This window comes from Sylvia atricapilla, chromosome 11 (genome assembly GCF_009819655.1).
Source record: "Sylvia atricapilla isolate bSylAtr1 chromosome 11, bSylAtr1.pri, whole genome shotgun sequence".
Classification (NCBI taxonomy): Eukaryota; Metazoa; Chordata; class Aves; order Passeriformes; family Sylviidae; genus Sylvia; species Sylvia atricapilla.
This window is the reverse complement of record NC_089150.1, coordinates 18,594,025-18,620,636: the sequence shown is the minus strand read 5'-3', so window position 1 is coordinate 18,620,636 and position 26,612 is coordinate 18,594,025. Positions and strand designations below refer to the sequence as shown.

The following is a 26,612-nucleotide window of genomic DNA, read 5'->3' as shown; positions in this document are numbered from 1 at the left end:
CACCTAAACCTCAGCCTCAACAAAATACATTTTCATGAGCCTGGATTGGAACGGTTCAGGTCATGTTAATGAATTTTCAATTCCTAGGCTTGATTTGGGTTGTGACAAAACGCTGAATTGTTTAAGCAGCCCTGCCCTGCATGTCAATGCAGAGATGTTCTTTATTACTCTCTAATCAAACCTCGGGTTGCTTCCTCATGAAACATTTTTCTGCATAAAAAGAGGGTGCCCACAGGTCACACACACCCAGACTGCCACAGCAACCAATGCTCTGAAGGTGAAAAGGATTTCTGAACTCTGCATTTCTGTCTGTACTCCACCTCCAACATCAGCCAGGAAACACAGGCACAGATCTGTGCTGAGCAGGATTTGCATTAGTAAGGAATGCGGGGAAGGAGCTGCGCCTCCAAAACACACCACTGGGATGTTTGTCCTCGCTCTTCTAAATTAAATCTGCGATGAAATAATTCTGTTTCAAATGCCTTTTCTCGCGGCTTTTCTTTGTAACTCGTTATTGCCTGTACCCAGCGATTGTTGGAGGCTCACAAGCAGAGCATTGAGAGGTTTTCTTTCCATGAATGAAGTTCTGTCCAGCCTGCGAACAGGGACGGCACTTCAGGAAAATGCCCAGAAAGCGCAGGGGAAAATCGGGGGCTGCGAATGCAAACGCAGCTTCAAACAGGCCAGCCTTGTTTACTCGCCCAAAAGAAGATCGCAGGGCCGGCTTTTAAATCCCAACTGGAAGCAAACTTACTCGGCCGAGATAAAACGCTCCGAAAATCAGCTTTAAAAAGCTGGGTTTGTGGAAGCTTTTTTTTTTTTTTTTTTGGCGATTAACATTTCCACTCCCGCGCCGCCGGCCGGGGAGCTTCTTTTGGGGGGCCGATGTCACCAATAAATGAGCTTTGAAGCGAGGGAAGGCGGAGCCGGGGCTCGGCTCCGGGGCCATAAATACCACAGTCCCATGTCAGGGCGAGTCGGAGGCGCCGCGGGAAGCGCAGCGAGCATCACCGGGAGAACATCCCCGAGCATCCCGGCACACCGAGAGCCTTTCCCCCGAGCGGAGCATGAGGCCGGCGGGCAGCGGGAGCCGGGCTCGGAGCGCAGGGGCAGCGCTGCTGCTGGCGCTGCTGCTGGCGCTGCCCGCCGCCGTGCGCGGCTGTAGCTGCGCGCCCGCGCACCCGCAGCAGCTGCTGTGCGATGCCGCGCTCGGTGAGTGCCGCCCGGGGAAGGGAAAGGGAAAGGGAAAGGGAAAGGGAAAGGGAAAGGGAAAGGGGCTGCGCTGCCCCTTCCCTGCGGAAAAACGGGCCACGGGGGTGCTCTGCCGGAGGGGTTGGTGGTTATCAAGGCATGGGGTTGCTGGGGTGGAGAGTGGCTTTTTTAAAAAAATTATTTTAATTTTTAATAGAATTAAAGTAATATAAATTATAATAAGCTATAATAATTATAATAATAGAATAATTATATAAATTATAATAATAAAAATGAATTATAATAAAATCTATACAATTATATATATCTATATAATATATCTCTATATATCTATATAATTATATATAGCTATGTAGATCTATATATCGATATATAGATATATAATTTTATAGATTTTATCTATTTCACAAATTTATACCTTTTCCTTACTTTATATATACTATATAAATTATATATAATATAATGTAATATATGCGCTATATGCCATATAATATATACAATATATGAGATGTGTTATATATATGGAATATATTTAATATATACCAGATATGTCATATGTCATAGATTTTATAGATAATATATAATTTTAATATATTTAGTGTATATTATGTGCTTTGTATATTATATTCATGCTGTATTTTATACGTTTTATAGATTTTCTAGATTTCATAGGGTTTATGTATTGTGTATTTTTAGGTGTTACAGATTTTATAGCTATTGAAGATTTTATAGATTTGCATATTAGGTCCTAACTTAGAGAATACCTGAGCTTTCAAATATCTACTGCTATATAGCGCAGTATCTGCTATATATAAAATATTCTATCTGCTATATATAAAATAATCTATCTAAATATGCCTGCCATGTGTAAACTGCTCATATAGATATGCTTATAGCACTTCAGGGGAAAAAAACCCAAAAAACCCCAAAGGACCACCAAATGTAAGTTCCCAGTGCTAACTTGCTGAAACTTTTGAGCTCTGCTCTGCTATTCTCTCCTTGCTTTAATTTATTCGTGGTGTTTTCTGTCATTTTCTGGAGCAGGAAAGTGATAGGCCCTTTATTTTCTGCAGATAAACTGGCTCCAGCAGCTCTGTGTGAACGTAGCTCTCCAGTTTTGGGGCAATTGTGCCTCGTGACAGGCAGGCAGCTCCATGCTTGTCAAACAACTCATAGAAAGAGCCCAAAGATCCCAAAATTAGGCCTCAGGGGGATGAGCAAAAGTGACATTTTGAGAAAATGTGACATTTTGCAGCCTTTTGATTTCATGAGCTCGGGCTAAGGCTGGTTAGCTTCCACGGGGTGTGAGCGGTAAATGTAGAACATGAGTTTCCAAAGTGCCACAGAATTAGCATCTCTATGGGGCAGGCAATACCTTCTGCATACTGATTCATTGCTTTTATGCCCTGACAGAAAATCTTTGTGGCCATGACAAACTCAGAGCTCTGTTTGTGGCCATCAGTGAAATTGGTTTTTAATCTGCCCGTGTTCAGGGATCTCTTTCATGGAGGTGCCTCCACCAGGCATTACACACTTGGGGGTGTTTGAGGAGGGAAAGGAAATTAGAAGTTGTGCTACAGCTAAATGTGTGTGCATTTAACTGTGCACGGGAAAGTGACAGTTTCTCAACAGATTTAATGTAAAAATTTTCCAAAATTCATGACTTTACAGTATAGAGGAAACTTAAAATGTTCATTAAAGAGTATTTTCATTCATAGGGAAGCCATTCTGGTGATACAGATTCATATTTACTCATGTCTTAGATGTACTTGACAAACAGGAGCTGTATCATGCTAGTTTTTATTTAAATACTGAAGATAGTTTTGTGTTACAATGTTTGGACTTGATGCTCAAGCTCTCCCTCCTCTAAATATTCCTATCTAAGTAAACTTCCTCTTTTGCCTGAGGAATGTTTATGTCAAGGATCCCTTTGTTCCCTATTTATACTTTGAAAATACCATCCCTGTGTATTATAAAACGGGAGCTGAAGAGAATTCTTCAGATCAATAAGTGCACAGATATTTTTTGTGCATACATTTGCAAACACACACAAACACACACGTATAAAACCAGCCCTGAGCATTCACGGCTGAATTCCTGGCTGCGCTTTGGCCACAACATTTTGCACGAAGGGAGTGAAATCCCTGGGAAGGAGCTGGAGTGGAGCTGCCTGTCCCGTGTGAGAGGAAGCTCCAGGGAGCAGCTTGGCACAGCAGCTCCCCCAGGCTGGTGCCAGCAGCCTTTGTGCCCAGGAGAGGAGCTGTGCCCGGCAGGAAGGGGCACTGCGGGCTGGAGCCCTGGCCAGGCACTGCTCACACCCTGGGAACTGGGGCTGTGCCTCCACAGCTGCCTTGGGGACACACCTGTGGCCTTGGGGACACACCTGTGGCCTCGGAGACGCAGCTGGGACCTCAGGGACCTCAGGGCCACCTGGCCCCCAGCCATGTGCTGAGACTGTTTCAGTTCTTCAGTTATTAAATTCATTCATTCATTAGGTTCATAGCCAATGAATTAATGCCATAAACCCAGCCAAGGATTTCCTTGCACATCTTATTAAAATAAAGATGCTCAAAACGCCACAGTAAAAGCAGAGATAAAGTCTCAAACTTGCTTATGACACTATCCACCATCTCATGTCCTTCAGCAAGGGACACACCTGTCACCTCAGGGACCCCAGGGCCATCTGAGGGCTCCCAGATGACTCCCAGCCACATGCTGAGACTGTTCCAGTTCTTTACTTATTAAATTCATTAAGTTTATCCTATGGAGTAGCCACAGACTCAGCCAAGGATTTCCTCGCACATTTATTAAAATAAAGACACCCTGACCCAACACTCCAAAGTGAAAGCAGAGATAAAACCTCAGACTTGCTCATGGAGCTACCAACCATCTCACGTCCTTCAGCAAGGGACACACCTGTGGCCTTGGGGACACACCTGTGACCTCAGGGACCCCAGGGCCATCTGGTTCCCAGCAACATGCTGAGACTGTTCCAGTTCTTCACTTAATAAATTCATTAATTCATTAAGTTTATCCTATGGAGTAGCCACAAACTCAGCCAAGGATTTCCTCACACATCTTATTAAAATGAAGATGCTCAAAACTCCACACTAAAAGCAGAGCTCAATCTCAGACTTGCTCATGGAGCTACCAACCATCCCATGTCCTTCAGCCACCGTGTCAAGGGAATATTTTTCATTTCCTCCAGCATGACTTTGATGGAGCTGGAAGGATTGGGTTGATGTTACCTGAACCTCTGACTGAAAGTGCGAAGCCACTCAGCAACAGCACTTTTGGGAGATCCAAGGACAAAGAAGCACAGAAATTAATTAAGTCCGAACGAACTCGTTTGCTTTCCCTTTCCTTATGGTGATTGGTGCCGTGACACTTGGTCCTTCACTGCCAGGAAGGTTTTGTGGCTCTAAATGCCCAGGTAGCAGAGCACCTGAGGGACCTGAGAGTGCCCAGGGGATGTTTGACAGAGTCACAAATGTGACAAATGTGACAGAGTCTGGGGAGCTCCTGGTGCGCCCACATCCAGGGCTGAGTGTGGAGGGAGCACTGTGGGGTCTGTCGGGGTAAATCAGGAGTGCTCTCTCTGCCAGTGCTGCCATTCACCCACCCCTGGGTTTGTTCATCCTCCCACAGAGCCCTCAGAGCACGGGATTTTGTACACACACTGCAGACATTTCCATGAGCTTCTCTGTAGTTTGAAAGTTCACTCCAGAGCAAGGTGACTCCTGATTTGTGGGGAGTGCCCGGCACCACGAGATGCACACCTTTTGTACAAAAATAGAGAGACATCCCTCTTGTGCTCTTCTAAATGGTGCTGAGGCCCTCCTAAAATGTGCTGCATTCCTTCAGCCCCCAGAGCACAGCCCGGAGGACTTTCTCTGCCAATGATGAGGTTTAATTAAACACGCTAATTATCAGTGCAGAGCACAATGCCCAGGTTTTCTCCTTACAAAAGATGTGGGGAGGAGGTTCTGGATGACAAATTCAGTAGTGAGGCCCTGGACTGCCAAGCCAATACATGAAAACTCTTTGGAAATTTGCCTTTTTTTGGAGAAGAACATGGATGCAATTGAGTTTACCAGACAGTGCCAAGGTAACAGATTTCTCTTTTGCCACTGAATTTGTCAGCCTGGCCTCAATTCTGGACCAATGTGAGCTTCAAATCAGGCAGTCTGGAGACAGAAATGGGGAATGGACAGCCCTGATTCCATCCTAAAGTCTGGCACTTTCAACTGATGCTGGTTTTTCCTCCTGGGCTGTTTTTTGGACAGGAGAAGAAATATGTAAATGCTTCACATTTCTTAGCTCTGTAACACCAGTTCCCTTCAAAGCTGGTTGTATTCTTTCTGCTTTACACTGTCTTATTATTGTTTTTTCTTAAAAATATATTGAAAATTATATTTTTACCCAACAGCAATGACTAACAGGTCTTGAATTCATACATATATATATATATATATATAAAATATAGCTTCAGAAAACAGTTCTGCAGCTTTGGAGAAGAGTGACACATTTCAAAATAGGATGGAAACTTTACAGCTGGAGCTTGGCAGCATTTTCAGCCCCTTAAAATCTCCCAGGATCAAACATTGTAAAGATGTGCCAGATAATATATTAAATTTTAATCATATTTAAACATAACAATTGTCTTTAAATGCACCAGAGTTAAGTTTTCGGAGTCAGCTCTTCTGTGGGATAATCACAATATGCTGTTTCTTTATTACCAAGTTTCAAATGAAAACTTTCATGGTTCAGTGTCCCTCGATTTTTTTTTTTTTTTTTTTTTTTTTTGCCTCTCTGCCATGCAATATCCAGTTTTGTGCTGGAATGGATTAATTTGTTCATGATTAGGTGAGAAGTAATTTTTGCCTGGTGGGAAAAATCAGCTTTGGGGACTTCATTGGGAATAGGGACAGTGCTTGTTCTGAGTGAGGAGAGGAAATGAAATTCAGTGTTTTATTGTTATTTTCTTGTTATTGTTATTTTCTTTACTCACTGGCAGGGAGCAGTGGGGCTGGGCAGGGCTGGTCCCTGCATGTCCAGGCTGCTGAGCCCCTTCAGGGGGGCTTTGACCCCAAATTTAGCAGTGATGCCATTGCCCTTCGTGTCTTTGGGGCCACAGTGTCCATCCAAGCAGTGACAACCCCCACAAGGGACGGTGGTGTGACAAACCTTGGCTTTTTGTGAAGCTTTTTTTCTGAATCCTATTAAAAATCTGGGCTCCTGATGCTGTTCCTTGGGCAACACAGCTCCTGGCAGGATCCTGGGGCATGGGTGATGCTTCCAGACCCCCCTGACCTGGACTCATGGAATCCTGGAATTCCTACAGCTTTTTGGACTCCTCCAGAGCATGGAAAGCTCATTTTTCTTCCTGCAGAGGCAGATCCCAGTGCTTTGCACCACCTCTCTCCTCTAGGGTGCAATAATGCACATTTCCAGGATGTCAGTGACCAGGAAGGGATGTGCAGCTGCCATCCCTCAGGGCTCCCACACAGGAGTGGAAGCTGAAATTCTGCTCCAAGAACTGGGAATTGGAGGGTAGAAATGCTGCACTGGGCCTCTGCTGTGCCACTTCTGTCCCAAAGAACAGGTAGAAAAGCACCTGAGTGTGGTTCTTGGGAGGATTTTTGTGCCAGTTCCATCTGCAGAAGCAATGAATCCTCTCAAAACAAGCTAAAATTGTATTCATTTCAAAACTAAGGTTTGTGCAGAGGGGCTGAAAATGAGGCAAATCTCAGCCTTTTCCTCAGCAAGGGGCTGAGGAGAAAAGAATTCTAGCCTTGTGTGTCCCAGCAGTGCTCAGGAAACCAGTGCTGGCGGGCAGGAATCATTCACAGTCATCCTTCCCTAGATCCACATTTTGTTATGTGACAAATGTTACGTTCATCAACAAAAATTATTGAGAAATTAACCCATCTTTCATCTGTTGTGGCTGTAGAGTGCCCTGTCCAACTCTATTAGAGGAAAGAGGACCAGGTTTCTTGACTTCTCTAAGTACAAAAGGAATATGAATTTCTCTTACTGACTTTTATGCATACTTTTATACCTATTAATAGCACTTTCAAATAATTTTTTTAAAAAAAACTGGACAACATGAATTCTAAGAAGTAGTGTAGTTTAAAGGAGCTGCTGATGCATTTAGAGAGAAGAAAAAACATCTGGCACCTTGCAAAGGCCCATCACTGGTCAAAATGCCCATGGCTGGAAATTCAGGAATAATTGCAGGACACAGAAATTGTTTGGTATCACAGCCTGAAACTTCTCAGTGCTTCAAAAAGTGCAAAAATCCTAAAAAAACCTAGCTGCTCTGGCTGCAGGAATGCTCTGATTACAGTTCTGTGGATTTGTACCTGAATATGCAGTGAAACACCTCAAGATTGCCATGGAATGAATTCCTGGAATGCTGCTGTGGGAATGGCACCGAGTCCTTCCTTTTGCAGCTAAATAGTGGAAATAAATTTCACTAAAATACTCGTGAAACAGCTTCCTAAGACAGAGCCTGAATTTCCTGTTTGGAAATAGGAAGAATAAGACCCGAATAAGAGCTACAATTAACCCTACATCGACTTGAGGGTTTAAGATAGAAGCAAACACTTTGAGAACTTAAAAAAATCCAAGGAAGTTCAGTTTCCTAACTCACTTTTCAGGGCTGAATTCAAGACGTGAATCTCACTGTCAATCTCATGCAGCTCTAAGAAACGCTTCCCAATATTGTGTAGATGAGTGCTCTTCAGAACTCTGCCATTTCTGCCTGAAAATGGGGCTCAGAATGGGAAACCCCAGAAATTCTCCTTCCCTTTGCTCGCTGGATTTTCATGGCAGTGCTCCCAACTCTTCAAGGCCGTGGCTGTACAAATGAGGTGGCATCACAAAACTCAACAGCAGGATGGGATTTTAAGGGGCCAAACCCACTGAGCACAACATGCCTGTCAATTAGAACATGACTGAAAACCATAACATAATTTAGCTGAGTGAAAAAAACCAAAAACCTTCCAGAGCTGGCTGTTGGGTAATAAAATGAAATTTCAGAAGAATTGTGCTGGTTGCCTGACTTAGAAGTAACTCTGTCACACCAGCTTGTTGCTGAGTGTGCTCTAAATTCAGGAGAGGACAACTAAAAAAAATAGTTATTTTTACTTAAAATCATTTGTTGTCATTCTGGGAAACTAAACCCCATCATTTCAAAAACACCATTTCCACACAACACACCGAGGGGAGAAACAAAACTCGAGCTTAGAAACAAAGATGAAATAATATAAAACAGAGCCCATGAAAGGCTGCCAAACTCTTAATCCTATTAATGTGCCAACTTTAATCCTAAACTTTCTCATTAAAAACTATCCCAGCAATGTGGAAGGGCCGTGTCCCCATGAATGGAAATCCACAATAACATCGTGTATGTTGTCCTACAGGCTTTGGAGCATAAAGAGTGTGTTATTCTCTGGCTGAAATTAGGCAGATGTTGATTACCAGTCAAGTGATGTGGTATCTGAGGCTGGTGAAGCAGAGAGAAATGTTTCTGGTAACACGAGGAGCAGCTGTGAAAATAGAGCTGACCTTGAGCAACATTAGGAAATCGGGGTAGTTTTTAGGTGATATTTAAGTTAAAAAGAATCCCACGTTTCTGTTAAAAATACGCTCGTTTCTTCAGTTTGAAAGTTTATAAAAATTAAATTCTAAACTCTCATAAATTGAATGTATTCTTCTAATTAAAAAAATAAATAAAACCACATAATCTTCTGGTTTAACAAGGAAGCCAAACCTGATCAACTCCTGCCTTCAACATGAGGAATTTTGGCATCCTGAGCCAAAACCACAGAGATGCACAAAATCCTGACCTACCTGGGAGTCTAATGAGCTTAAATATTCCACACCCTGAAAGCCTGAACTGGAAATGCAGTTTGGATCCAGACTAGAACAGGTCTGTGTTAATAAAACCCTGCAGAGGAACCAAACTCTGCAAAGCATTTACACTGAGAAATAACACAGTGCAAATTAATATCCTTATCAAATAGTAATTAGAAAATCCTCAAAAAATCATTTGCTTTATCAATTTGGACAGTATTTGTGGGGTTTTCAGCCTTCAAAAGTTGCTGTGCAGTTTTAGCCCATGAATTTCAGTGCAAGGCTTTGATTTCTCAGTTACAGATTTGATTATCTCACCACCCTGATTTCCTCGTGTACTGGAAACATCACCAAGAGTAAGAAATGCTCTTCCATACATTGATTTCCATAGATCAAAGGGAAAATCCTGCTGCAGTTACAGTTAAATTCTTTCTCCAACAAGCTCTGTGTTTACAGATCCCAAACACTTTTGTTCAAATAATCCAAAAAGCTCCACAGTTTTTCTTTCTGATGATTTTAGAACCTGTGCTTCAGTTGATTGCTGTGCTGATGATTTAGTTATTTTACAATTAGAAGCGTTTATTGATGGAATTTTTAGGAAACAAAAACACAAAGTGGGAAAAAGAAAACTGCCTCTAAATCCCAACCAGCAGAAACATCTTTTGAACTAAAGATTCCTCACCTTTGGGTCTGGGAGTTGTGGAGCAAGAGTGCCAATGTAGATTTACAGATAAGAAACCCATCCTGAAAACCCAGAGGAGATTCTTTGTCACCCTCACTCAGTATGGGCCAGCTTTGCTGCTGCTCATTCTGTTTGCATCTGGAACTGAACTCAGTCCACAGCCCAAACATCTGAGCTGAGTTACAGTTTGGAAATTAAGCTACTGCTTGCTGCTCTGTCCTGCTGAAAGATTAATTTATAGAGGAGCCATTTGCTGAAAATATTTCTTCTTTTTCAGCTCTTTAAAGATCATCCAAAGAGCATTCAACACTGGCTTGTTCTCAAAAGAGAAATAAAAAATGTAAAGGTTTCCACTCCTGAAAGAATCAGGATGGAGCAGCACCTCAGCAGATCCTGAAATAAACATCTCTCTCTCTCCTGAGGTCTGAAACAATTCAAAGCTGTGCAATAATTCTGAAATCAACCCTGCAGAAGAAGGCTTGGGAGGTTGAAAGCATCAGAGGCAATTATAATATTTTCTGTATACATGAATGTGAAACTATGTGGGACACCTGCACTCCAAGGTGACAGGAGCCACTGGAAGCTATTCCCAGATTTTTTCCCAGGGCAGTGTGTTGTACCCATCTCATCCCCAACCTGGCAGCACCATTAAGAATTTGGCAGCACTCCTGCACGAATTTAGGAGTCATTTTTGACCTCCCTCAAGCACTGCCTGAACCATTCTTCATTCAGTGCCCAGACTCCACTTCCAGCCTACCCCTACCCCAACACTGGGAATCTGCTGTACAAGAATTAAAAAAAAAAAAAAAAAATAAATTTTTGAACCATTTCCTGCCCCTACACTTGGAATCTCTTCTATAAGAATTTCAAAAATGGATATTTTGAGCCATTTCCAGAAGTTGTGATGGTGCCAGCAAGTTTTGCTTTAAAATCCCCAACAAATCCAACTGGAGGTAAAACATACGGACATCCATGGCAAAGGTGGTCTGGAACTGACTGGAAGTGTCCCAGTAAATTCATAACAACCAGATTCTGAAAGATCCAATTAAATAGGAATTGATTTGCCAAAGTGAGAGTTGCCTGAGTTCAGCTCAGGCTATTTATGATAAATAAAGATGAGGATCCATATGACAGAAAGTTGCAAAGCAAATACCTGCAAAGGAGTAAAAAGCAGGGGAGCTTTTGCAAACAGAGTACAAACCTTCTTCATGCAATACAGAGCACCTCGAAGTGTGTGAGGTGGAGTTACAGCACTAGCAGATCCTCTTTTTTTTGGACTCAGACTAGAGAAAAATGAAGGCCATTTTAAGTGAGAAAAGAAATGACTGGCATTTTCATGAGAGGGTAGCTGGCAAATCCCTCAGCATGAGCAGCTAAACCCAGAATATTTGCTGTTCAGGGACTTGCTTTGGAAAGGACTTAATCAGTTCAGGTTCAAGGCAATTTAGTGAGCCATGAAATCACCCTGGTGGCACTGGCAGGGAGGGCTGCTCACGGCAGGAATGGTTCCTGCTCCCAGGGATCTGTGGAATACCCACAGACATTCCCCAGTGACTGACACCACACCACTGCCACTCCTGCTGGGAGCCAACAAGTGCAAATCAAATCCTGAAACACTGAGAAAATAAACCCTTCATCCTCCCCAGAATGATCTCTAAAATAATCTGCTTTAAAAATACCAGTGTGTACATAAAGGTACACATTGGGTATTAAATTAATTATTTTCCAACATTAATTTATGTCAATCAGCCGATAACTTTGGCCGCTTTTTGGGAGCATCAGTGATACCTGTGAGCTTCAATCTGAGTTGCAATCTCTGTTACCAATGCTTCTTTCCTCCTTCCTCTCATCTGTATTCTGAGAAATGACAATATTTTATGTATATGTGAATATTTAAGCAAGTTAATTTGCTCTCTTTGTTGGTGAAATTCAAAGCTTTACTATAAGCAAACACGGCAAGTAAATATCTCTGACACCACTGAGCAATCGAGCAAGTTTAGTTAACAAAAGGCAGAGAAAGGGAGAGTGGCAATGCTGGACAGATGGGACACTTGCTCTAAATCATGGAGGAAGATTTGACAACTTCTTGTACATTTTAGAGGTTTTGTGAGCAATATAAATCAGGGGCCAATAGACCGTGTTTAATTTAGAATCCTGTCCAATTTTACCTTTTCCATCCTGTGCAGAGTTGCTTTAAGGGGATTCATTAATTTTGCTTTTGCACAGATCCCTCTTCTTTTTTCGAGGTTCATTATTTACTCTCCTTGCCTGCTGACTCTGTTCCCTCTCTGCAAGAAAAGTGAAGTGTCTCACACGTTTAGGTCCCTACCTAATGAATATTTTTGTCATATTGACTCCTGAAACCAAAGTGTTTCACGCTGTTCTTGGGTTCCTTGGCAGCTCTGACAGAATTTTGTGCTATTATTCTCCTCCAAGATACCAAGAGTGGACCATAATATATTGGCTTCAGCTTCTGTGCCCTCCAAACACAAAGAAAGTCAATGAAATAATGTGGTCACACCCTCTCTCCACTGATTTTCTTGGACTCCTTGCATTATTTTACTACAACTTGACTTGTGACTGCAGCAGATGGGGTTCTGCTCACAAATTGCTCACAAACTTATTATTTATTTTGCTTTTTGGTTGCTTACATTTAAATTCTTGGCCAGTTCCAGATGCCTGACTCCAAGTGGAGGCAGATGTGAGCTGCAGTGGTGTTTTCTGGCCAGGCTGCACACAGACATTCCCCTGGAATTGCAGCTCTCCCCATGAATTCCAGTGCCCTCCTGGGATTTGCAGCCTCATCTTTGGCCTCCCACTGAACCCCCTGAATTCATTCACCACCCAAACTGCAAATGGACACTGCTGAACATCTCAGTATCAAACTTGTCCCCAGGTTTCTCTTACCGAATACAAATTTTAGCCCTTGTGGTGACAGGGTGTTAATAAAACCCCTTCTTTCCTAATCCCACAGCAAGGAAATCACCTTCTCACCTTTGTTTGAGAAAACTGAAGGGAAAACTCTTTGTTCTAAGCTTTGTTCTGGCTGGAACAAAACCTGTGGCACCACCAACACTGCACTGGGGTATTCCTGAGTGGTTTATCCCAATATTCAAACGAAAATCATTGTTATTACACCACCAATTAGGTGATGCAGCAGTTCTGGAAGCTTCCGTTATGTGACTGCAAAAATAAAATAGGCTACATAAAATAGGAAACGTGGAGAGTGAGACAGTTAAATGAGGAGCTCTTAAAACTAGACAGGCACATCTTTATCAGGTGGTGTAAAATTGCAAGGATTGCCACAGGTGAACTGAGAATAGAGTTCTGTTTTACTGCAGCCAGCTGAGAAAGCAGAATAAAGGAAAACCAACACCTGGAATTAACCCCAGCCTGTCACCTCAGGACAGCGACAGCCCCAGAGCCACTTCAGCTCTTTCCTGCTCTATTCTAATATTATTCTGTTTTATTCTATTACTCTGAATTCTGTTTTATGGTTCTAAATCACTGGAGCTGAAAGATTGCCCTTTACAGCTCCAAACCCCTCCCGTGGACTCTTCTGCACGTTCTTTTGACAGATTCTTTCAGTGCATAACCCCAAGACAGCTCAGAGTCAAAGTCATGTTCCAACCACGTTTGAGTAGCCTGGATCAGAACTGCTGCAGTGCAGGGGAGGGAAAATGGATCAAGAATTACTGGGATTCCTTTGGCTATGTAAAACAGGGTTGGAACTCAGTAAAGTGCAGCAATGGGGCAAAATCCTCATTTTCCTTTCAATAACTTCTTTAGAAATAAAACCAAAAAAGAGCCTATATATACACTTTGGAGGAAATAAAAGCCCTCTTCTCCCCCAGCTCCACAAAAATCATCACTTTGGACAAGAAGAGTTTTTGAACAGAGTTTGCATAAACTCAAGGTCTCTGTGGTTGGGCCTCCAGCAGTTTTCACTGTGGGATTTTCCTTTTACCAAAATTCTGGGTGGGATCTGCTGGGAATTTAAGATATTTATGGAGCAAGTTTGAAGCTCCTGCACCCCAAAAGAGGAAAAAAGTTCTAATAGATAGATAATAGATAGATGATAGAATTAATCTTACAGCAGAAGAGTGCTGACAGAACCAGCTGCATATTGTGTATGAAAGTGCTTTCCTTTTGATGAAAGGGCAGATTTTTATAGAGAGAACTTAATTTGAACATAAAAGCCTTCAAAATCACTCACATCCATATCCTGTGCCCATAGCTCTGCTACATTTCACACTGCACTCTCTGACTGATGTGGTATTTAAGGGAAAATCCCTTTTTGGATGTTTTTTATCTCTGTTTTGGATGCCACCCTCAGTCCAACCATGTGACAACCACACACTTTCATTTCTCTCTCTCTCTCCTTGTGCATTTTATTCCTTCTCTCTCCAAGAGCAGGAGCATCTCAGAACAGCTTGACTCAAGTGTCAGACATTAAAGAGGCAGGTGGAAGGAAATGCTCAAAAATGACTCTTTGTATTTTAGGTAATTAAATGAAAGGGCTAAATTGAGGCTTTCAAATAGAAGAGAAAAAAAAAAGAGCTTCATAAGTCTTGATGATAACTTTTTAGGAACTTACATCTTTTCCTGTCAACATAGTCTTTTGAAGTCTCATTTCAAGGTTTTTGTGGCAAAGCTGATTGTGTTTATAAACTTGTGAGATAGGAACTAAACCTTCCTGATTTCTTGAGAGGAAGAGACGGAGATCACATTTCTATTCAAAGAGCTCTGGTGTAGCCTGTAAAAAACCTGAAGTGAGCTGGAGGCACAACTGAAACAGATTCTTCCTCAATATGCCTATATCTATTTATCTATTTATATTTTATATTTTATATTTTTATAGTTTTAAAACAAGAATGCACATAAGTGTTATATATTACCTATATATCATATATATATATGTTATATAACTTACATATATATAAGATATATATAAATATAATTTCTTGTTCAGCAGTATCTTAAATATCTTCCTAGATATTTCTATTTCTAGATAATTATTTTTCACTATTTTTCACTATTAGCAGATGGAGAAAAAGACTTCATTTGTTCATCAGTTTTTTACCTTCTCCTTTACCTCCTGCTCCTTAAGATTATAAAGTTTATCTGGGGACTGAACTCCAACTCACTTTCCTTTTTGAAGGAGTAGTAAAATTGATTATTTTAGCTGAGTAAAGTTGCCTGTCTTCAAACACTTGGACTGTGAAAAGTAGCTAGAGGATAATCTCACCACTTAAGTCCAGCAATATTATATAAAATATTAAATACTGTAATACAGAATGCATTATTTAACAATACCAACTGGAGACAATGAGAGTAATTCTTCACTCGACAGTTTTCCCGCAGTTATTGCCTTAGAAATAACTCAGAGTGTAAAAAGGACACTTTTTAAGTAAAAGGGAATAGATGAATTTCAAGGATTTGGTTTATCCAGATTCCATCCATCTGTGCCTTGGAATGGGCCCTGCAGTCACTGCTCAGTTCTTTGTGTCTTCTCTCCTCTCATATTTCGTTGGTTTTGTAACCATGGTGGAGTAAAATCAATCCCATGGCAGGGAATTTCCTCAGAGTAAGGAAATGCACCGGGAAGAAAAGTAATTCCTCATACTCACAAAAATCTCTAACACACAAGGTGATAGTACAGTTTGTTTACAGGTATTAATTAGTGTAGCTAATTCCAGAAGGAAATCACCCAGGTTTGGATTAATTAGGCAGGATTAATGCCTAGCTTTATACTCTTATTAAATACAAACACTTTTGTGTTGTACAAACCCTGACACTTTTCTCCTGACTGTATAAACACAAATACCTCAAATGATAAACTAAATACGTTCTGTGTTCGTAGATGATCAGTTCATCTGATCTTCTACTGATTTACAAATGGTTGGGAGAGGTTCACTGTTATTCAGGAAAGAAGGAGTAAAGATATCCTTAACACATTTCTAACCCTGAGTTCCCAAGGGCTGAGCATTGTCCTCCTATACCTCAAACCCATTTCCCTTCAGTTCAGTCACCTGAGACAACCTCCAGCTGCAAAGGGAGGATAAAAAAAATGCCATTTTATTAAAGCTGAGCCCACAGAAAAGCTCCATCCTCCTACTGGAACAGCCAAGTCTGTATTTTTAGTGCAGAACGAATCCGAGGCATTGGGAATTACTGGCGCCCAAACGTGAAATCTGTGCCTGTGCATCGCAGAGATGCAAATTCCTCATAAGGAAGCAATAACAGCTAAATGACATTATTTCTGAACAACCAGGGGCCGTTCTCACTCCCACAGAGAGGCCAAGGCAGCCGTGGAACACTTGGAAGAGTGGCCTGAAAAGAAGTGTAGAGTCAGGGGAACCGTGAGCCCCCCGAAGCACGAGTGAGGAGAGGGAGATGCCCAGGAATGCTCCAGCAGGAAGTGCTTGTGGTTAAACCCAGGAGCAGCCACAGGAATCAAGAGCTCTGAGGAGACAGCCAGACGACACAGATGGCAAAAAAAAATATATATATTAATGCACAGAAAATAAAAATAAAAAGAAAGGCTAGAAGAATGAAAAGTCACCGAAAGATCTCTCTGTGTTTGAATCTGTTTTGAGAAGGAGAGAAGGGTGAAACCCAAAGAGCTGAAAGTTTAGACAATTAAACTTTTGTACTGTTAAAAAAAAAAAAAACACACCTCAATTTGTCCTCCTTTGCCATCTGGAAGCTTTCTCTTAAACAAACAAAGGAATGAAACACACACAGCACAAAAATATTTCTCATTTTCATCTCCACACCCACCAAAAGGTCTCCTCATGGCAAACCCCAGGATGTCACACTTTCAGCCTTGCCCAACTTCGTGGAGACCCCTGGAGCTATCAGGGATTATCTGTAACCTTCCCCTCATGTGCTAGCAAGCAGAATTTCATAAAAACGGGGAAATGCACAATGTTTCAACATTAAACACGTGGGGAAAGTAATACAGAATGTATTATTTAATTATTACTATTATTATGTTTTAATTATCCCACACTGAGTAGGCAAGAAGAGATTTCCTGCACATGAACCACGTCATGGTACTGGGAAAATAATGTTGTTTTCTCAGCCCTTTTCTTCAGAATTGAACAGATTCTTTAATGAGAAATCATTTTTTTTGTTTGTTTTAGGGAGTAATGCTGCAAAGGAGAGCATCTCAAAACAAAACACCCCCACCCTAATTTGTCCCTGCCAGCAGTGTAGAGCACAGACAATCCACAAGACTCTTCCCCAGGAAGGCGATCAGACACACAGTTAATTTGTGGCATTGCTCACATCTGCAGGTGATTAAAGACATGCTGCCACTTCCCGGGTGAAATGAGGAATTTGCTGCTGGTATTTAAAAAAAATGTCTTTCCTGCCAAGAAGTCTAAAATGCTCCTCAAGAAGGGTTCAATGGCTCAGGAGGAGCGGAGCATCCTGCTGCAGCTTGGAAGCAACACCTTGATTATTCCATCCAGTTTGCTGGGCTAATTAGTGAGGAAATGGGAATTGCCCAGGGTTAGGTGGGCCTGACCTCTACCTGCCTGGGTTTGCTATTCCTTTTCTTCAGCTATGATGTTAAATATGATAAAAACGAGGTCAGTCTAGTAAAAAAAATGGAGGTTTTTTGTGGGGAGGGAAGATGTGATTTTGATGTGACAAAACTTTCCTCTGCTCTGGCTTTGCCAGTGTCTCTCCACCAGCACAGACTGTTCTGACACCCAGGAGCTGCAGCCATCCAGAATGGAGTAAAAATGGGGCTCTCACTAATTTTGGGGGCTAAAGTTCCCCCAGATTTTGGAATTTTGGTCAAGCACCATGTTCTTAGAACCATAGTGCCAAAGAGTCCTGGAGTAGTTTAAACATCACACACAAGAGAAATGCCTCAAAGGAAGAGAGAGGAAAAGAATCCATTTCTTCTTTCCTAAAATCTCCTGTTCTCCTTGATTAAAGAACAGGAAATCCATCAGATACATCCAAACAGAAGTAATTTATTTCTACAGGTTAACACAACTAATGGTGTGCTCTGTGAAGCCTCAGAAATGTGACTTGAAAATTATTCTTCTAATTTCATGCATGAAATCAATGCTTTCATCTTCCCTGGCAGCACAGGCTTTCAGGAATTTACTTCAAGTCTATTTATTTGATCAACAATTCTGTCATCAAATTCTGTCCCTTTCCTCTGCTCACTGATGATAATGATGGGTATTTTGTCAAATTTTAGGCGATTCAAGCCTTCCAGAGATTTTGATGGACATTTTTTGTCCAAACTGAGTGGTAACATCAATCAGGTTTCCAGATTCTTGGGAATTGAGATTTCCATCACAGACAGCCCACTGACTTTTGTTTTCAGGAGCTCAGCTGATGTTCTTCTGGTAAAATCTTTAAAACCTACTTGTAGCTGAAGTGTCAAAACAACGCTAAAATCTCTCAATAGAATGTTCATTTTTGCTTGAAAAGTTGGGCATCTGCTCATTGCATTTAAATATTTCTCTCTCTCTCTCTCTCTCTCGCAGTGATCCGAGCAAAAATAATCAGTGAAAAGGTGGTTCCTGCCAGTGATGATCCCCTTGATACCCACAAAATGATCCGGTACGAAATCAAACAAATAAAGGTACATGGAATCACTCAGCTTTTTTGAAGTTCAATGCTGATAATCTCTGCATATTTCAGCCCAAAAAATATAAAATCATTTAACCCAAAATCCTGGGAAAGCTGGAAAAGGCTCCAGCTGTCCCCACAGTCAGACCCAGGTGAACTACACAGAATAAATCTCAGGAGGAATTAAAAAAAAGGGAAAGAAAAAAGAAAAGGAAAGGAAGCTGTCCTGACATTCAGGAAATTTTTACTAAATAATGACATTTTGATAAGGAACTTTGGAATTCGTAATTTTGAAGGTGCCAAAAAATGCTCCTCATTCTGTGAGTGGTGTCAGCACATCTGGTTTTGGGGGATCTCTGATCACCTGTGCCCTGATGGTGTGGCAGCTCTGCATGAGCCAAACTTCCCAAAGAGAGGGGAGAATTCCCAGCAAATGCCAGAATGTCCTGAGAGCAAACCCCTTTGTTCATTGTGAACAGGGATATTTGCAGGGCCAGGAGTCACAAAAACAAAAATCCATTTGTGTGAACGTTGCTGGGGAAGCAAACACCCAAAGACACAGGTTCAGAATCTCCCAGGATTTCTCCATTCGTTGTTCAGCTCCAATAAGGAGAAATACTCATCAATACAAGTTAAGACACAAGTTTTGAGCCCACTGAAGTCACTATCAAACTCTCACTGATGCTAAAATGATCCTGATTTACCCTTGTCTGGAATACACAAGGAGTAGGAAATCTCTCTAAATTAAAATGTGGGAGTGTGCACAGGTGAGGTGGGTTGGTTGGTTGCTTTTCAAGGTAGTTTCATCTCTCCTTTTTCACTGAATATTATTTTGTAATTTTGGCACTTTTACATTTACTGGGAACACTTAAGGAGATCATTATGGATGGCTATGTGCTTTAAAAAAAATGCAGTAATTCAAGTTGTATCCACTGATCCAATCCCCTGACAGGAGTTTGAGCAGGGAGAATCTTTGGTAAACAAGAATATCTCAAAGTATTCACAAGGATGGGTATCACACATGACTTCTGTTAAGGTTTTATAGCAATTTCAACAAGCAAATCTCTACCTGGCTAAAACAAACCCCAAAGCTCGTCACCATCTGCCACTTCCCATCTTCTTCAATATTCAGGATATATTCAAATGTTTCTTTACAGAAATAAGTACAACAATGTCAGAGAATTCCCTTTCCTCCCACTGGCACTTAAATGTTGTGCTGCTACTCTGCAGCACTTCAGGAACTTGATGGAAATTGAAATCACCTTACACTTCAGCACAAACAAGGAGAAGGAGAAATTTAATCTGAGTGATTGTTTCCAGCCTATAATACCATTCTTGATCACTCTGAAATCACCAAAATATATTTGTGTATTGAAACTGCTTCGGAGTTTCTCCCTAATTTTCACCAGTTCAAAACTCAGGCAGCAGGAAGAGGTGTTTATTTAATTCCACTCTGGTTCAGAGGGCAAGTCAGGCAGGCCTGGCCCCAGCAGAGATGTTTTTTTAAATAAAAGATGCTCTACATCATCACACACAGGCTTGGACTGACAACAGAAGGGTTGGGATCACCCCCACCCCTCAAATCCTTCCTTCTGACCGGAGAGAGCTCAGGACCAATCCCTCCCCTGCCCCCAGGACCCAGCTCCCTGCTCCAGGGAGGGAAGGGAAAGATTGTGGTTGGAAAACAGGAGCTCTGTGACCTGCCCAGCCTCTGTGGGGTCACCCCTGCATCCAGTGTGGCACCAGAATAAACCCAGCAAGGAAACAGTGCCCAATAGACCCCACAGGAGTGACAGAGGAGACAACCTGTGACACCCAAAGAACCTAACCCAGGTCAAAATGAAACGTGCTGAACAATCACTCAGTTTGCTGAGCAGCTGAGGGCAGAGCAACAGCTTGGCCACACCATGTCCTACCTCAGGGGATGGCATTTTAAAGAACTGAACTCCACAGAGGGTGGGAGAGGTGAGGATATTCCCTGCTCACCATTCCAACCTTCTCCCCAGTGCTGCTGAGGGTTTCTCCTGATGCAGTTTCTCACAAGCTGCAGGATGCCCACTGGCTCTGGGTAATCCAGTGCATAGGGTGGGGGACAGCCAAGGATTTGCTTTATACAACACAGCAAGAGAGAACAGACTCCCCAGTCATCCCTTTTGAGCTAAAAATACATCGAAAACTATCACCAAAAATTCACAAAAAATTATCACCTCGGTGTGGGTTTGGGGGAGGGCTTTTAGACCACTCGAGATATTCCCACTTTGCTTATCAATTCTCCCCTCTTGGAAAGGGAACACAGAACCCTTGGAGGTTATTTTGGACTGTAACATTCAGCACAACGCTGCTGCTTCTCTGCTCTGGGTTTTGAGCTCTTCCATTAATGTGATGGCTTAAATTCTGTTTTTCTCATTTTAAATCCAGTGCATTAGGCTTAGCATTAAAACGTTGCTATTCTAGGCAGAAATATTAGATATAATTTTGATATTCATTTTCTGAAATAAAAATAAATAACAAGGGGCTATTCATTTTATAGGGATGGGGCTGGCACGTCAAGAAGCCATAAACTTTTTCAAGTACTGTTCTTTTCTTGCAATATTTACAGCATTATATTAAAGAGAGACGATAATATGGGATTTACATGCAATTGAATATTTCTCCATGATATTTTTGTAGCTGACTTGGTCATCACCCTCATTCTAAAATCTGAAAGCAAAGCCACGTGCTGGTGCTGGTTCCACCCCTCAGGAGCACAGGGACAGTTTCCACACAGACTGGAGCAGCAGGTCCACATCTCTCCATCCCCCAAAATCCTCCCCCTGTTTTCCTATTTCAGTAAAGTCCCACCAGGAGCTCAGGTGAACCTGGACCACGCATCAATGCAGAACCAAATCCCACCACTTGATTCCTCTACAGAGAAAGATCCACGCTTTTAGGAGAAGGGGGATATGATTGAGAAGATTAAATATGATTTACTGAGTTAAACACAAGATTATAATCTTTAGAAATGACTGTAACTATTATATAGGTCAAAATCAGAGATAAGTCAGACAGTAATTTAAAAAAAAAAAACCCAACCAAGCAACCAAAAAAAACCCTGCAACAAAACAAACACTCAACTCATTTAAATATTAACCAAATCTCCATTATGAATTTCCATGGATATTTAAGGGGTTTATAGCTCAATCAAGGTGGGTTGTCTGCACAAAGCCTCCAAAGCTGAGATCCAAGGCTGAAATGTCCATGGAAAAGCTGCTCCCTACAACACCCTGAAGGTTTCTGAGCGTGGAGAGAGCTTGAGGCAAAGGACACTCGCAGAGCTCACGTGGTGGCCCCACACCAGACACATTTTCCTCGTCTTTGGGAGCTTTTCTGTGATTCCCACGGCTGCTCTGGACAGAGTGCCAGTTTGGTTTGTGTTTTGCCCTGGCTGGGCCTGTTTGGGTTTTTTCTCCTCCAAAGTACTTCAAATCCCAGCTAATATTTTTGGATCGGCCACGCGGTGACAGCAACGTTGGCTTTCTTCCCTCTCCTCCATAAACAAGGCTTCAGAAAAACCAACATATTACAGAGTATTTTCTAGTGGCCTGTGCTATTTCAGTCTCCTGGGAGGGCTGGAGGAACACAAACACATTTTCCAGTGACACCAGCTGGGGCTGGGAGAGCCGTGAGCCGCTGCCATTGTCCCCAGCTGTCAACACGTGGCATGATGTCACCAGGGCTGGTGGTGGCACACGAGGTGGTGACAGCAGCACCTTCTGCTCCCTCCTTGCTGTGCTGGGACACAGCTAAGCTTGTTTTTCATCTTTTAATGGCTCTTTTTGGATTTCTTTTTGGGGTTGAAACTGCTGGTTAAGGGGCAGCCAGCCCGAAAAGAGCTTTGATCCCAAATCTCTCCATTTTGGGGCTTGCTGGCTCACGTTTTCCAAGTTATTTGAGAAGGTCCCACTGCTGAAAATTTTGGATGTGGAAAACCACTTTGCTTTAGTGACCAAATCTGAAAAGAATGCTCAGGAAATGCTCCGTTCCTCAGCAGGCTCGTTGCCCCAGGAGATCCCACCAGCCACAGGGATCAAGAGAAGATTCCCCATAGGAATTTTCCCCATAGGAATGCACTGAGAAATATTTGCATTTTAGTCGAGGTGAATTGCTATCTCTGCATTGCTCCTTGAATGGAAGGTGCCAATAGAACAGAAATTGAAGAGAAAGTTTTAACAATCCAATAAATATGCTGGAAAAGCACATTTTAAAAGCTATAATTTAAAAAAATTAAGACCTGCTTAATTTCCTCCTGAAACCCTTGGATGTATTTCATGAAGTGTAGAGAACAAGTCCAGTCTTTGGTGTTTTCTCACATTAATTCAGACTTTGGAGCCTTCTCTAAAGAGACTCGCCCTGTTTCTCTTCCAGCTCTTGTTTGCAACTGGTTTTTTCATGCTTGTTTCCCACTACTGACTCTCTGCTTCTGATCATTTTCAGATGTTCAAAGGCTTTGAAAAGCTCAAGGACGTCCAGTATGTCTACACCCCTTTTGATTCATCGCTCTGTGGAGTGAAGCTAGAAGCCAACAACAAAAAACAGTATCTTCTAACAGGTAAAATGGAGCAAAATTAATGTAATGTGCCTGGAAATTCAGAAGTAGCTGTTTAGAGTGAAATTGCTAAAATATGCTACAAAGGAATTCATCTATGTACTAAATACGAACACAACAGGATGTAAAAGTTATGTTCAGCCATGGTCACAGTGGGATCTGCCATGTTTTCCACCCTTCCTCCAGCACTCTTGGAGCAGTTCCAAAGGAATTGAAGGTCAATAATGATATAATCAGTAAACAGAAGTTTTGATTCAGTATTTGCCATTATTATTTGATTAAAACCAACAATGCTGATCTTCCCAGGAATGCAAAGGTGCATAACGAGAAAACACTTGCCTGTGTGTGTCTGCAGGTCTGGGGTTCTCAGGAACTACAGACTTTTCTAGACACTTCTAAAATCCAGTTTAACTGCATTTGCATCCACCCCTCGCTGGCAGATTATCAACATCTTTAGAAAAAGATCCTTCCTCAGTCTTTTACATCCATACAGCATGCAATGAGGAGAATATCCTCTCTGTTAGAATGAAATTAATTTGAAAAATTTTCAAGTATGACTAATTTGGTGCAATTAGTTAAAAAGTCAAGGTGTTCTTACACTTCTGATATTTATAAAACATGTTTATTGCTTTGATTTTTTTGTGTTTTCCACGCTGCAGGCCAAATTTTAGGTGATGGCAAAGTGCTGATCCACTTGTGCAACTACATTGAGCCATGGGATGATTTATCCTTGTCCCAGAAGAAGAGCCTGAACCAGAGGTACCAGATGGGCTGTGGCTGCAAGGTGAGTGCAGAGCACATAAATGTAAATAAACATAATTTATCCGTATTTTTGAGAATAAACCCCTGTCAAAAGGAGGCTGCAAGGTGAGTGCAGAGCAGATAAATGTCAATAAACGCTGTTTATTCACATTTTTGAGAACAAGCCCCAGCCCAGAGGAGGCTGCAAGGTGAGTGCGGAGCAAATAGATGTAAACAAACACCATTTTTTCCCCATTTTTGAGAATAAACCCTGGTTCAAAGGAAGCTGCCAGGTGAGTGAGGAGCAGATAAATACCAATAAACACCATTTTTTCCCATTTTTGAGAATAAACCCCGGTTCAAAGGAAGCTGCAAGGTGAGTGCGGAGCAGATAAATGTAAATAAACAACATTTTTTCCCATTTTTGAGAATAAACCCTGGTTCAAAGAAAGCTGCAAGGTGAGTGCGGAGCGGATAAATGCCAATAAACACAGTTTATTCCCGTTTTTGCGAACAAGCCCCAGCCCAGAGGAGGCTGCAGGTGCTGAAGGCGCTCTCTGCCCCCAGATCACCACGTGCTACATGGTGCCATGCTCCATCACGGCGCCCAACGAGTGCCTGTGGACGGACTGGCTGATCGAGAGGCGGCTCTACGGGCACCAGGCGCGGCACTACGCCTGCATCAAGAGGAGTGACGGCACCTGCAGCTGGTACCGAGGGGGGCCTCCCCCGGAGAAGGAGTTCATCGACATCAGCGAGCCTTGAAACGCTCATTTCTCCTACAAACATGGCCCTGGGAGGCGCCTTCCACCCGACCCTGCACAGCTCTGCACGGCCTCGTGGTCCTCGTGTCACCTTGCTTAGAAAACCGACGCCAGTTTGTCCCCAAAGAGGCCGTGGGGTTGGCAGCGGTGCAGGACGAGGGACAAACAAACCTCCTGGAGGCACCTGCTGTGTGCTCTGTTCTGCTTTGCACAGAGGGCTGGCAATTGTCCTCCAAGGCGGAACAAGTTCCCTTTTTTTTTTTTTTTTTTTTTTTTTTTTTTTTTTTTTTTTTTTTTGCCAATGTGAATGTACAAGAACAAAAGAGTTGCCAGAATTTTGCCCCCTCCCCTGTTTGATAACCTGCAGATTAAGGGCTCCCCCCGTGTTTTATTCCAAAATCTTTCCCATGAACTACGAATGTTTTATAGAACTATTTTTTTTCCTTTTTTTTTTTCCTGTATGAAAGTCTTGAATACAAAAGAATTATTGTACAGTGTATATGTAAAGTATTATAACAATGTGCTATTAAAAAAAAAAAAAAGATTCACAAATATTTCCTTATCTGTTGAAATGAGTTGAACACTTCTGTGATTAAAACAATCTGTGCTCCACATTTTGTATGTTCCTTTATCCACAGAGTTGTAACTTCCATTGATAACTAAATCAAGAAACAGCGTTGATAATCCAAACTCCCTTCCCAAGTCAGCACTAAGCACAGCTTGCTGAAGGAAAAGCCAGATTTTTAATCCATGGGCTAAAGCGTTAATCCATGGATTTCAGCATTCCATGGAAGAAATTCCAAACCCCAAATGATGACAGGCTAAAACTGCTCAGAACTACAAAAACCACGTCCATGCTCAGGGCAGCTGCAGCCCTTTACACCTGCCTAAATACACCACCAGGTATTTTTTAGAACTTCAGAAACTCATGTGGAAAGACACGCAATAAATATTACACAACTTACACTGCAATGGTTTCTGGAAGCTCTCGGGTATTTGACCCTGTTCAATTGGATTTCATTGTTTGTCATTCAGGAACACCCCACCACAGTCTGTCAGTGAATCTGGCTACTTGTGAACTTCAAATAGAGAAGGGTTACAACACATTTTGTCTGTCACTTCTTTAGTGTCTTCACTTCCCTGAATTGATGACTGGAGTTAATAACTAATCCCTCACACACGTATTTCAGTTTCTAAAGGTAATTCAATTCACAGTGGTGAAACTTTGGGAAGTGTGAATGCCAAAGTTCAGACTATTTGTGCCCCAGAAAAAACGGGGAGAGGCCTCAGGCAGGAAGGGAATCTCTAGTAGCTGCCTCTTCTGACAGATTTTACTATCTAAAGGACAGGTTTGGAAACACTTTTCTAAAAAAGATTTACTTTTTCTGTGACTCAGTTTACACATTTCCAACAGGAAAACATGCCATTATTCCTTTAAGGAATAATAACCTCCTTTGAGGTCCCATAATAGATAAAAGCCAATGCTCCACTTTTGATTTGCTATTAATCACTCTGGCTCTTTTAATTTACAACCCTGAATTAAAACCATATCTGTGTGCTGCCAAATGCAAAGCTGAGCTTGTTCTCTGCTTTACTCAAGACAAACCAAAAACTTCCTAACACTAACGATTTGGACCATAGACTTACATAAATGAAACAGAAAGAATAAAAAAAGCTACATTTCTTCCCAAAAAGAATTAATACTGCAGTGACAGTACTGGCAGAGCTATTTACTGACAGTGCTGTGCATTTATATCTCTAATTTTCAGAAAGATTCAAAGCCAGGCCTCAGATTAAACCAATTCCTAGAGAAGCCCACAGAGCTCAACAGGGACAAAGGTTAATATTCAGTGGTTAATATTTAGTGGTTAATAATAAATGGTTAATATTCAGGGGTTAATAGTCAATGGTTAATAATCAGTAGTTAATATTCAATAGTCAATATCCAATACCATCCTGCAGCATTTGTCTCCAAATCCATTTGGATGAGCTGGTGTCTTTTGGATCACACTCTGCAGCAAACAGTTTCCTGCTTTTTAACACACCTGATCTCTGTTCTTATTTCAGTTTTACAGTAATTAGACCTTAAACTCAACTCACCCAGCCCAGATTGCCTTGGCAATGCACCTTGCACAAAGAAATGCTTTCTCTGATATTTATGGACAGA

The 26,612-nt window shown here is 41.9% G+C and overlaps 2 protein-coding genes across 2 annotated transcripts in view; one reads left to right on the top strand and one right to left on the bottom strand.

Annotated features, from left to right (window-relative positions):
• SYN2 (synapsin II) overlaps positions 1-26,612 on the bottom strand; it is a 154,714-nt gene that overhangs the window by 47,713 nt on the left and 80,389 nt on the right. The gene's annotated exons all lie outside the window — the stretch shown is intronic.
• On the top strand, positions 1,007-25,057 carry TIMP4 (TIMP metallopeptidase inhibitor 4). The gene is made up of 5 exons (XM_066326943.1): positions 1,007-1,212; positions 18,271-18,368; positions 22,829-22,943; positions 23,600-23,724; positions 24,249-25,057. Exons 1-5 carry the CDS (start codon positions 1,068-1,070, stop codon positions 24,444-24,446), a joined length of 681 nt encoding a protein of 226 aa, XP_066183040.1. The 5' UTR covers positions 1,007-1,067; the 3' UTR covers positions 24,447-25,057.